The 13,701-nt window shown below is 41.6% G+C and overlaps 1 protein-coding gene across 5 annotated transcripts in view; it reads left to right on the top strand.

Moving 5' to 3' along the window:
* Nucleotides 1-13,701, top strand: part of trpm3 (transient receptor potential cation channel, subfamily M, member 3) — a 161,150-nt gene that overhangs the window by 131,650 nt on the left and 15,799 nt on the right. For 2 of the 5 annotated variants that reach the window (XM_061767299.1, XM_061767298.1), the window contains 6 exons: nucleotides 952-1,155; nucleotides 4,581-4,721; nucleotides 7,433-7,561; nucleotides 8,226-8,477; nucleotides 11,546-11,720; nucleotides 12,114-12,242. In XM_061767299.1, the coding sequence (XP_061623283.1) occupies nucleotides 952-1,155; nucleotides 4,581-4,721; nucleotides 7,433-7,561; nucleotides 8,226-8,477; nucleotides 11,546-11,720; nucleotides 12,114-12,242 (1,030 nt within the window). The remainder of the gene's footprint in view (nucleotides 1-951; nucleotides 1,156-4,580; nucleotides 4,722-7,432; nucleotides 7,562-8,225; nucleotides 8,478-11,545; nucleotides 11,721-12,113; nucleotides 12,243-13,701) is intronic. The other 3 variants (XM_061767301.1, XM_061767304.1, XM_061767302.1) reach the window with 3 other exon arrangements.

The raw sequence follows: 13,701 nt of genomic DNA, 5'->3' as shown, positions 1-13,701 counted from the left end.
CTGTTAAATGATTGCCTCTTTGATAGTGACAATCAAAACTGAACATTATTATCTGTGTAAAAGCAAAAAGCAAAGCATGGAGAGTCTCTGTCGCCGAAATGAAGGAGTGCAGTCAGTGAATGTGGTGATCGATCGCTGCGAAGTCTCTCAAAATATCCACAGTTTCACATTCTCTTCTGAATTGCCGTCCATTTCGTCTTTTTGATGCAATCCGATTCTTCCTTGACAATCGCGCCATGTTTTTGTACTTCATTAAAAAGTAATATGGTACAGTATATTGTATGGGGAGCCACAAAACCCGATTTCTGTTGCAGGATGTTGGTAGATGGGTGTGAGTCGCCAACTATAATTTGTTCACGATGGTCCACTTCAGTGGCATTTGGCCGCATCGCTCTGTGTGCGGCGGGCCTAATGATGTCTATGTAATATAGCATTCAGTGGGTGTTGCGCCTTCATGCTATTGCAATTTGCTGCTGGCTACATATTGCCATTAAGGTACAAAATAGATGAGCTTGTTCTGATGCTTACAAATGACCCCTTTAAGATGAGTGTAAATCTGAGTGAGTGTTGTGTGCATTAAAAAGCCCTAATATTCACTGTGAAACCAATTACAAGAGCTGCTTCTGGCAACGTTCCCTCCCGTCTTTCCATTAAGTACAAAGTGTTCTCAGCACACTGTACTGTTACTGCTGCAGGTCTGTGTGACTTCAGCAAAGCTCCCTTGCTGCCACGCTTGGACATTTTGTAAATTACTTCCACAATGATGGCCTTGACGATGGCCTCAGCCCAGTTTATGACCATTGAAATCACATTCACTGATGATCAATGTCTGCCTTTAGCTGCATCTCCATGTCATAAAGTCTACATCACTGCTCCCAAAAGGGGGTCGTCTCGATCACATCTGTCACCAAAAGCACCTCCCTCCACTTGTACCCTTATTTCCCCTTACAGGTTATCTTGGGCCTGCTCCTGCCGCCGTCTATCTTGAGCCTGGAGTTCAAGAACAAGGACGAGATGTCGTACATGCCTCAGGACCAGGAGGCCTACTTGCAGGAGAAGGAGGAAGAGGAGCCAGAGAAGCCTGTCAAGGAGAAGGAGGAGGAAGACATGGAGTTCACAGTAAGATCTTACTGTGAGGCGCAGTACAACTCCGTGGTGAGAGAACCCACCTCAGCCCTGCATCTCAGAACCTGTGCACATATTTACGCATTAAGTAGTAATGTCCACAACAAGTGCAGTTTCATTCTGCCCGCAATGAGAATTCTTTGTACACACACACTCACACAGTACAAATATCCAAACACACACAACATGGCGAACTTTCCTGTTTCTCGTTGTCTAATCCAAGACATCGGTCGTGGAGTTGTAGCGTCTCTTGTGGGTTTTCCTCGTGAATGTTTCTCCTTCCATCGATTTCCTCCTCTGCCTTTCCCCGTGGTCCCTCTTGTTATCGCTTCCAATACGCCCCCCGTGCTCTTTCCCTCCCTCTCTCCGAGATGAGGTACAGTACAATGCTAGCTCTGGTGATGGCTTGCTGCAGCGGATCACTCCGCATGTGGGCTGCGGAGCATGGGCAGGCCCGAGGATTTGCATTTATGTAATTGTGCGTGCCTGCCGCTGCACATTTTAAATCATCCAGTCTAAGCGAGCACCTTCTCACAGCCATAGAGTCGCTCCATCGGCGTATATAGACTTGGATGCCAGGCAGCACTTGGACTTTTTCCAGTTCAATCTAATCAGTTCAGGAGATATATCAGGATCCAGTTTGTGCACGAAAATCAAGAGTGGAAATTGATTTGTAATTCGCAACCTGGATCTTATATTTTCCACTTAACTGATTGCATTGAAGTTGAGCATCTCTCAGCACCACTTTAACTATTTCCCATCTGCATTGAGGACAGCCAGCAAGCCGGCATAAATAAATGGACAATTGCACATGTGACCCAAGAAGAAACAAGGCGGTGGGTTATGTCCACACACACTCAGGTATTTAAATAAGTAAATAAAAGATTTACCCAATCCAGGGTACTGTCGACACTAATTGCAATCTCTCTACATATGAAAACACATTTGCAGGTTGCCAAATGCATGCCAAAACAGCATGGAGCAATATAACCCCAAACCACAAAGCCATTTTAACCAATCAGAAGCTAGAAGAAAGACATTAACAGAAAAGGCAATATTTCAATGGAGGAAAAGTGGAGTCATGTAGTAAGTCTTGTCAAAGGTTAAAAACAAGAATAGAAAAATACAAGTAAAAATGTCATAAAAACTGTGTGTAGGATGGGCAGAGAAGAACATACAGAAGATTAAAAACCAAAATGCCTGTGTTCATGTGGACATGACCTACAAGACACCTGCTCTTATAGGACACATTTGCAGTCCCGGCTTCTCACTGTAGAAATGCACCGCCAGATACTTAATGATAAATCAAGATTACATGTATGATCAAATAGTAGGGCTGTATAACACCAATATCTGCATTCAAAAGGTAATAATGCTCATTTCTATTTTTTCAAATATACACCGGAACCTTGTTTTTTGTGGTTAATCCGTTCTGAATTGTCTGACTAAAAGCAATTTGCACGAAACCCAAATCAATATTGCCCTTAGAAAATAATGTAAATCAAATTAATCCATTCAAGACACCCCAAACAATGAACAAAAAAATAAATAACAATTGTATTGAGAATAACTAGATTTTAACATAAAGAAAACATAAGTCACATTACTAAACCCGCCAAATAGGTTAGCAGACTCGCCGTGTTTGCTGCAGGTTGATGACATGACAGCTTAAACCTGAAGTTGCAAAAAAAATATTCAAACTATCATGTCAGCAACCTGCAGCATAGACAGGGAGTCTGCTATCCTGTTTGCCGGGTTTGACCACGTGACATACGCAGCGTTCGCGGGGGTAGTTGTGACATTAATTTCAGTCACCAGCAGAGGGTGATATTGCCCAAAGTGGCCTGCCTTTGAGATTGACAGAGATGGATGAATTATTCTGGTTAATTGTTATTCCATGATCACAATATAGACCAGGATACCGTGTTTTGATTAGTGGTGGCACATACAACGTATTCTTGAAAAAAAATGTGGGTTTACTTGCCCTTTAAACATCAGTGTTACCTTTATTGAAGACTCTTGATGGTGTATGAAAGACGCCGAGGAGGAGAGATGGAAAAAGAGAGGTTATTGTTTGGAAGGGTAATTCGCCATTACCATACTGTGGTACAAGTTCTTTCTTAAATTCTATAGTGTTTCCCAACTTCTTTATCACAGGCTTGGTACATTTTTGACTGAATGTTAGTTTGTTTAGCAGTAGTACTCAATAAATAAGCACAAATAAAACTTTCAAAATGCTTTCGATGAACGTGGGAGGTGATGCTCAGTGTCACCCACTGATGTGAGGAGGTGCTGCATCCTATAAACACAGCAACGTCTCACCATACTTTAGTTTGCTGACAGAATATAAAGTTAACAAAAATACGAACAGAGGAAACACTGAGCTAGGAGACTTCCGAGTAGCAAACAAAAGATGGGAAAATGGCCGATACGGCCATTATGCAATGCGGCATGATGTTACGCTCCCAAGCCCTCCAAGAAATCACTCAACTAAGTTGTGCATGAGATGCTTTGTGTCTCAATTCTAGGAAATAAGTAATCGAGCCACGTCGGCTGGCGAATGAGTCTTGTATGGACCATCTTCATCTTTACGAAAACTGAGCGGATGTAGGAAAAGTGGGACAAAATCTACGATGAAAAAAAATAGTTGAAAATTGAATATTATGAAAACCTGGGTTCCACTGATGATCTAATGTAGCAGAAATAGGAGGAATTATAGTGTGCAGTTCTTCTCCACTGCAAACTACAGCTCCAATAATAAAGATATTGTTAAAATGACTACCACTGTGACAGTGTTGATCTAAACTGAGCATTATTATCTTTTTACAACCAAAGTGTTTCATACAGCTGTTGTATTGGATCACATAAGATTGTGTAGGTGTACCTAATGAAGTGTCCAGTGAGTGTACAATATACTGTAAATTCAATGGATAAACTTCCTCAGAGCCCTGGTGTTGCTTTCACATGAAGACCATGACCCATAATAAGAATGGGAATCGTGACTCCTCTCTCATGGATTTAGGAATTGTGTCCCAGATGGAAACCAGATTTCAATGTCTTCCTTTTCCGTCTTCTATTTCTGTCCTCTTCTTGTCTCCTCTGGCCCGTCGTCCTGTTGTCTGAGACACAATCCATGAGTGTGTGTGTCTGTGTGTCATTGTGTGTCACCAGCCTTCACTCACCTCAAACACACATTTCACATTTTGGAATGATGACATTGCCTGTGCTTGCTTCCTTGGATATGACATGTTAATAAATGATGACATTGTGCCCTTGTCTAGAAAGTAACCATTTATCCTCTACGTGTGTTTATTCTCTTCTCTCTTATATCCAACTCTCTCATCCACCCGCTTGTCTTCCCTCTTCCTCCTCCTCTTCTGACGCATCACATTCTCCTCCCACTTTCTCCATCCCTTTATGCTTCCCTCCTCGTGGGATTTGCGTTCCCCCCTCAGGCAATGCTGGGGAAGGTAGCCACAGAGACATCCAGGAAGAAGGACGTTGAGGAGGTTCAGAACCGCCACCGCCTCATCCCCTTGGGACGCAAGATCTACGAGTTTTACAACGCTCCCATCGTCAAGTTCTGGTTCCATACGGTCAGTTTGTGGTCCACAAACAAACAGCAATGTACTCCGTTCCTGCGTGGGGCTCTCTGATTCTCGAGCAGCTTCGATTTCTGGTTGCATTTACCTCCTCAGTGCCGCCAGCTTTATTACTTCCTGCTCTGTCATTTCTCAGCTTCACTGGGATTGGAAAGTTTAGGCATGGGGGAGACTAGTGAAGAGTGTGGGCCACAACATTAGGTACACCTGCACATTCTAATGAGATCTAGTAAGAGCTGTATTTTTTTTAAAGCCTTTTTGAAAGATAGTAATACAATAGAACCATTAAAGTTGATTGCCCCTGAGGTCGTACAGTTGCAAATTCAAACTCTAAATTCGCACTAAACTTTAGTGAGTGTGGGCATGTTTTGCTTTTATCGACTCTTCTGCCCTGCAAACAAATAAAACAAAACCCCCCAAAATATTATTTGAAATGCGTATTTGTGTGACTTTGTGGCCGTGATTGCTCATTTAATCTTTTCTATATATTTTCTTAAATTACCTTGTGTTAGCTTTCTTTTAAGATATGTCACTGTTTATGCTTCGTCTTTCTTCCTATTTCCCACCTCCGGCTATTTACTTTCCTCCGTCTTCTTTTGTGAATTTTATTAATGCTCTTGTGTGGTCTTCTCTGGCTTACCGTTAATGTTGTATACTCCTTAGCACTGTGATAGAAGTTTTCCAACACAACCAACTATCACTTTACACAGATCGTTTTACCAATTTACCAGTTTTATGTCGATAGAAGAGAAATTTGACTAATACTGAATAATACCATAATGTCTGACAGCAAGATGGATTTTGTGCTCATCTTTTTCCTTCCACACGAGGCCTAACTTCAGATTTGAATATGATTTCCTCTGTTCTGTATTGTGGTGAACCACAGTCCACATTCCAAGTGCCGTAAAAATCAAATCAGTCAGTTGACGACGGATGTTAATAGCACAGCCGGAGGAGACACATAATGGACGTTTTCAGGCCAAGTGTGCAGGTATTGCAATGAGTGTCACGACATCAAATCTCTATTTTGAGCGATAGTGTCCCTCATCAAGTGAGGAGTCACAGCAGCCAGCACCAGTTAGTGGTTGATGAAGCGGGCCAATCACATACTCATCTCACTCTATTTAAGGTGGCTATCTTGCGATGTGTTAGCATTTCATCAATTAAAGAATGAATCAATCCATCAAAGAAGTAGCGCCGGATTATAGGGCAAGATGTAACATTTTTATCCATGTCTTGCCGTGTTTGTCACTCACATTGCTGTCTTGCTATATACAGGTATGTAGGAAAAGCAACTGTTAGCGTGTTACCATTTTGTGTTACCATTTTATCAATTCGCAAAGTATCTATTGCTCCATTAGAAACGGTACCTAAATACAGGAAAATATGTCAATTTTTGATCGGTCTGTCTTGGTGCTTTTAATATTAGCATTTCATCAATTATTAGAAATAGCACTTGAATACAGTCTCTTATCAGTCTCTTTTGGCGCTTTCGTTACTCACATGGGTATTTTGCTATCTGTTAGCATACCAACTGCTAGCATGTTAGTATTTGATACAATATGTTTGTGATGTGCGCAGTGAAGACTCACAGGTAACTGAGCAACGACAGTCTTACTTTGCTATTCGCCCTCCACTTACAGAAAGAATAGAACAACGATTTTAAAAAAATAAACATTATAAATAACATGAATAAAAGAAAGGGGGGGTAGCAACAATTGAAAAACTGAAATTTTTTAGTCATAGGTTAGTTAGTGAAAATTTTTTATATAATGTGCAAATGTTTTCTCCGAGCACTCCGGTTTCCTCCCACATCCCAAAAACATGCATGGTAGGTTAATTGACAACTCTAAATTGCCCGTAGGTGTGAATGTGAGTGCGAATGGTTGTTTGTTTGTTTGTATCTGCCCTGCGACTGGCTGGCAACCAGTTCCGGGTGTACCCCACCTCCTGCCCGATGATAGCTGGGATAGGCTCCAGCACGCCCGCGACAGTAGTGAGGAGAAGCGGCACAGAAAATTGATGGATGGATGGATGTGGTTCAAAGATTGTGATGTAATTTGTTCAGGTGTCTCATGGCGTGTTGGTAGAAGCTGTTTTTTAGTCTTGTTGTTCTGGGTGTGGGCCTGCGACGCTCCTGTAGCGTTTGCCAGTTTGAAAAGTGTGTAGTTGACATGTGCCGTCTCTGATAATGTTCTGTGCCCTCTTTGTGGCGCAGCTGTCTATAGGTCTACTGTATGTGGTGTTGTGGTGTGAAGGCTACTCCACAGACGTGTAGTGCAGTTTTAATGACACTCAGGTCTGCCTTCCTTTCCTGTACGGCACAGTTCTCATACCATACTGTGATGGAGTATGTCAGGATGCTTTCCACTTTGATCATTGATCATTGGAAATGATAAACCTGAATATAGGGCAAGACGTAAAATCATTCTCAATTTATCTCGGGGCTATTGTTTCATAGTTTGCTATCTTGCTATGTTTTATCTTTTTATTATACTGTTTGCATATTTTAGCATAGCGACTCTTAGCAAGTTAGCATTTTATCCATTGTCATTTGAAATGGTACCTGAATAAAGGGCAAGATGTAACACCCTTATCATATGCCCTAATACTTCCTCTGCTCATATTGCTTACCATCTTGTTAGCAAGAGAGCTGCTAGGATATTAGCATTGTATCAATTCTCAGCATTTTCTTTCCGCTACAGATGGCCTACGTGGGCTACCTAATGTTGTTCAACTACATTGTCCTGGTCAAGATGGACCTGTGGCCTTCCCCTCAAGAGTGGATCGTCATCGCTTACATCTTCACAAATGGCATTGAGAAGATGAGAGAGGTACTCCTCACGTGCACATTGATGCAACACATGCACAATTACAGTACGTTCAAATAATCACTTCTGCCCACTGAACTGATGACACAGTGATGCTTAATTCAGGAAGGTGTGTGGCCGGTGACTGAAGCTTAGCATTACGTCCATGTCATCAAACAGTGAATGATAAATAGAGAAAACGAGACGAGAAGAGGCAAGAGAACAGAAATGGGGTCAGGAGGCTATTGAGGACATGTTGCAAAATAAACCAAAACGAATAAAGAGGAAAATTGAACAGTGTAGACAAATGAAACTGCAATGTGTTAGGTTGTGGCTTGTTTATCTTGTTAGTGTATGAAAAGCATTCATCATGCTGTCACCTACCTTTGTTGAACAATGCCTCTAAATATGTGAACTCACACTGCCCTCTATTGGCAGTGCTTCTGCAATGCATTATAATCACACTCGTCGCGACAATCCAATTGGTTCCAGATGTATTACATTACGCATGTTATTGTGGCGGTAGTGTCAAACTGAGAATTATCTTTCTCAAGTGGGTATATTTACTTTGTGTCTTCCCATTTCAGTCTCACATTAATGTATTTACCTGCAATTCTTTTCTCACACATTTCAGCATCCTCCTCTGGTATCCCTTCCCAGATCTAATTCCTCTCAAACCCTCTTCTAGATCCTTATGTCAGAGCCAGGGAAGTTGTTACAGAAGGTCAAGGTGTGGCTTCAGGAGTATTGGAACATCACAGACCTCATGGCCATCCTCATATTTTCTGTCGGCATGGTTCTGCGTCTCCAGGATCCCCCGCTCATGAGCTATGGACGGGTCATCTATTGCGTCAACATCATCTACTGGTACATCCGGCTGCTCGACATCTTTGGTGTCAACAAGTACCTGGGTCCCTATGTGATGATGATTGGCAAGATGGTGAGATGTAGCTGGAGCGTGATCTCCTTTCGTGTTACGTGACATAAGGGTCACGGATTTGCATAATTACAAAATGTGTCATTTGTATGGCGTGCTGAGGCAATACTAATTGAGCCTCTAAGCTTGATGTGAAAGAGATCAGAACTTGTGACACACACCTTTCAAGACAAAACTGTTTGAAGTTGTTTTTGTGGTGATTATGTGGTCCTTTACATCAGCTCTCTTTGATAACACAATCAGCAATTAGAGAGGGTATGGAACAACTTTGTCAGGTAATTGGCGTATACTCTATGATGTGGTGGTTGCCTTGAAATCAAAGCAGTTCAGATGAAACACAGAAGCAACGCAAGGTTCTGAATTCATTTAAGCCATAATTAACCTGGCACGCCAGATGGTTTTTGGGAAAGAGCCAGTAAAACCTTTGAAGAAGGCACACACACACAAAACTTGTAAGGTCATTTCGAAGACATTGTAGGCTGGAATCAGATTAACAAGTACAAGCGTGAACTACACAGTGCTAACTTTGAAAATCCGCTAGTATCTATTTTTCAAGCCACTTGGCAGAAGTGTGAAAACATCATATCCAGAAAAGGAAGATCTGAGCAGTATGTAATAAACCTAAAATAAAATGCATGCATGACAATTTTAAGGAAGTGGAGAGGAAAGCTTTTTTTTGCGTAAACATTGTGCTTTTTAACATTCCTACTTGTCATCCAAGTGTAAAAAGTTAAACGTTGTATCATAAAACATGAAATGGCATGATGCAGTATCAAACATGCAGTGATGTTTACATAGTGATCGGAGCCCTGCAGCAAATAGCGCAAATCCGTGAGTAACTGAGGATGATGAAATGGTTTGTATATGCCGATAGATGCCACAATATGGCAGCAATGTGGAAACAAAACACTTCAACATACTTCCTTGACACCAAGATCCCAGCAAATGGCACAAAAACAGAGAATGGGTGGGTGTTTTAAGCGGATAAGAGAGGATAGATCCCCTCAAAATGAATCAATCAATGAATCAGAGAAAAGGCAAAATCGAGTTCATTGTGTACCATTCGTAACGATGAATCGTAGGTCGGGGCTATCATAAAACTGAGGACATCCTGTCCAGTCAAAGTTGGGTTAATCTTAAATGGAACACGTTTGGGACGACCAGAACCCTTCCTAGCGCTGGCCGTCCAGCCAAACTGAGCAATGGGTGGAGAAGAGCCTTGGTGAGAGAAGTGAAGAAGAACCCAAAGATCACTGAGCTCCAGAGACACAGTTGGGAGATGGGAGAAAGTTCTAGAAAGTCAACCATCACTGCAGCCCTTCCATCAGTCGGGGCTTTATGGCAGAGTGGCCCCACGGAAGCATCTCCACAGTGCAAGACACATCAAAGCCCGCATGAAGTTTGCTAAAAATAAAAAAAACACCTGAAGGACTCCAAGATTGTGAGAAATAAGATTCTCTGGTCTGATGAGAACAAGATAGAACTTTTTGGCCTTAATTCTAACATTCTAAGCGATATCTGTGGAGAAAACAAGGTACTGCTCATAACCTGTCCAATACAGTCCCATCAGTAAAGCATGGTGGTGGCAGCATCATGCTGTGGGGGTGTTTTTCAGCTGCAGGGACAGCACAACTGGTTGCAATCGAAGGAAAGATGAATGCGGCCAAGTACAGGGATATCCTGGACGAAAACCTTCTCCAGGATACTCATGACCTCAGACTGGGCCGAAGGTTCACCTTCCAACAAGACAATGACCCTAAGCATACAGCTAAAATAATGAAGGAGTGGCTTCAAAACAACTCTGTGACTGAATGGCCCAGCCAGAGCCCTGACTTAAACCCAATTGAGCATCTCTGGAGAGACCTGAAAATGGCTGTCCACCAATGTTCACCGTCCAAGCTGACAGAACTGGAGAGGATCTGCAAGGAGAAATGGCAGAGGATCCCCAAATCCAAGTGTGAAAAACTTGTTGCATCGTTCCCAAAAAGACTCATGGCTGTTTTAGCTCAAAAGGGTGCTTCTACTAAATACTGAGCAAAGGGTCTGAATACTTAGGGCTGTGTGATATTTCAGTTTTTCTTTTTTAATAAATCTGCAAGAATTTCCACAATTCCGTTTTTTTCCTGTCAAAATGGGGTGCTGTGTGTACAGTAATGATGAAAAAAATGAACTTAAATGCTTTTAGCAAATGGCTGCAATATAACAATGAAAATTTTAAGGGGGTCTGAATACTTTCCGTACCCACTGTAGAGTGTTCACTTTAACATTTGTATGAGTTTAGATGGGAGGGGGAGAGAGAACTGAAAGAATTGCTATTGCCTAAGTAGTCCAACAATCCATCCATGTTCTATGGCATCATTAAGGTCACGGGTGAGCTTGGCCTATCCCATCTGATTTTGGGTGAGAGGCGTGGTCCACCTTGGAATGGTTGCCAGTCAATCGTAGGGCACATACAGACAAACAACCATTCACACTATCATTCACACCTATGGACAATTTAATATCTTCAATGAACCTATCATGCATGTTTTGGGAATGTGCGAAAAATACCCAAAGAAAACCTACGCCAACACAGGGAGAACATGCAAACTCCACACAGAGAGGCCAAAATTCGAACGTGGCACCTCAGAACCGTGCAGACGTTAACCATTAGCCCACTGTGCTGCCATAGAGGATCTTGGGTGCTAATTCTGATGAATGAATATACATATTAGGCTTAACAAAGGCTTTAAGATGATTGACTGCATGGTTAACTAAGGACTAATGGTTCTAAAGGAAGTATGGTAACGTCGTTCATCACTTTAGGAGTGATAGAGTGGCTGATTGAATATTTAGCCGAGGTTTAAGCCTTAAGTAAATTAATTAAAAGTTTGATCGATCTACCGAAGCTCCGAGTGAAATGAGAAACATGAAGTGCAAAAGAAGGCAGTCATTAATCAAACTCTTGCTTCAGACGTGTGGTTGACGCCACATGGTTCACTGTGTGCCCTTCCGTAAAAATCCTCTTTTCTTTCTTCCCTTCTCTTTTTGAACCGCTTTCTTCCTTCTCTCCACTTCTCCTCTTCCATCAGATGATCGACATGATGTACTTTGTGATCATCATGTTGGTGGTCCTAATGAGCTTTGGGGTGGCGCGGCAGGCCATCCTCAACCCCAACGAAGACCCGTCCTGGATGCTGGCACGGAACATCTTCTTCATGCCGTACTGGATGATCTACGGGGAGGTGTTTGCTGACCAGATTGACCGTAAGTTCACAACCAAGAACTAGCAAGCAAGCAGTAGATGTTTTTTGTTTTTTTCCTCAGAGCAGAATTTGGAACTCGGATTCTACAAGTATAAAAGATACTGCTTGACTGTACATGATGGAAAACAATCAAATGCTGTTTCTGTGCCACAAACTGTGCATTTTCTGTCAAGTTATACATCAGTCTTTCATTTTGGTATTAGTTTGTCTTAGTCTTTGATTGTTAATGTCGCCATAGAGAAACATAAACACATCCTGTAGTATCGACTGTGATCGGTCTGTTCAAGACTGCATTTGTGTGCTGTTCCTTTTGTGAATATGTTTGGTTGTCCATTATGGGAGGAGTGGCCCAAAGAGAAGAGATCTGAAATAATGTTTTCATTCTGTCTTTCAGATATTCATAGTAGGAAGTTACAGCACAGGCTGAATGAAAAACTCTGGCTGGTCGAAAATTACTTACGAACTCTCGGAACCTGGCGTAGTAGTGGTGCATCCCACATTGCCCAGTGCTCTCAAAATTCCAGTAAATCTACTCAATATAGATTTCATAATGACATTGACCTTAATTCCCCGCCCTGCTTCATCATCCTCACTTTACCTCCACGCCGTGCCCACTTTTACCACTAGAGGTCAGAAGTGTGCATGCAACACCACACACTTGGTTGAAGTTGCCCTGATTGGTGTCTTGGGTCAGCTACTGCATAATAATACAGGATATCCCAAAAATGTTGACATTTGGCATGTGAATGTCGGAGCAAGAACTTCAAAAAATTCAAAGATTAACAATCTAAATTCTGGCACCATATTCAAACAGATATACACTTTATAACCAATTTCACGACAATTTTGCCTGAATTTTATCCGCATAAAGGAACATGAACAAGAGTGGTAGCTAGTGTACTGTGATTTTCTGTTTAACCCTGAACAAAACATAAAACAAAGTTTGTCCACATCTATCAATCTGAGATCATATTAGTAAGAATGTGCTATGTTATTAAACTATGAAATTTTGTCAACACTTTTGGGACACCCTGTATTATACCAAATGCAAGATTAGGACTTGATGATGTAAATATTTTGAATATTTGGCCTACTTGTAGTTTGACCGAAGGCCACCTCCTGTCTGCAACTTTACCCGTCACTGGCTGCTTTATAGCCATTATTACATGGCAGTAACACTTTTTAAATAAGGTGTTTCACTGTCTGTCATGGTTGCTTTTTTTCTTCATTTCAACAGCAAGGGGAACTATCAAAGTTGAAACTTACTGATAGTCCCTTGATGTTTCTTGCCATCGGTTTGAAGCCGTCACTTTAAAAAGATTGACTGGAAGAAGTGCCGTTGCCATGTCAAACTTATCAGTCACACGAGCCACACATCACCCTCCCTCACTGCTGACTCAGCTTCTTGCTAGAGGCACGCAGCATAAACCAGACTGAAAAATGAGATGCATAAATAAGCAATTCAGTGCATCATGATCAGCCACCCGTCATTATGTGTAAACTGTTTTTTCACGTGGTTCAGTTGTCAGAGTTCTTGATTTTGAGCGTGCAAAATTTTCAAAGTAGACAATTACTTCAGTTCTCTGTCTTTGGGCTACATTGTGTGAACAATTGAACGTCGAACAATGACGAGCATGACTAGAATGAATACTTAAAGGCAAACAAACCAAGAACCGAGGCTGATTGTTCCGCTGGTAATCCACAGCAACTGAACCATCACAGATGGAAAAAACACTCAATGTATCTTAAATACATTCCAAAGCAGCCATCGAGTAACGCTATGGCTGAGCTACCCCAGATGTGACAATATATTTGAAACATGAACAATGTGTTTAAATATATTGTGACTACTGTGCGTTAAAACGTGACGAACGTGTGTTTGTTTGTTCCCTGCACACTCATTAAGAGAAGCATAAAATAAACATATGCTTCTTGTTTGTTTGCAAAGAAAATATGAATTTTGTGTTTTTTCAGTTTTTTCT

This window comes from Phyllopteryx taeniolatus, chromosome 3, assembly GCF_024500385.1.
Source record: "Phyllopteryx taeniolatus isolate TA_2022b chromosome 3, UOR_Ptae_1.2, whole genome shotgun sequence".
NCBI classification, from domain to species: Eukaryota; Metazoa; Chordata; class Actinopteri; order Syngnathiformes; family Syngnathidae; genus Phyllopteryx; species Phyllopteryx taeniolatus.
The sequence above is the reverse complement of the archived record's forward strand: the minus strand, read 5'-3'. Positions and strand labels throughout refer to the sequence as shown.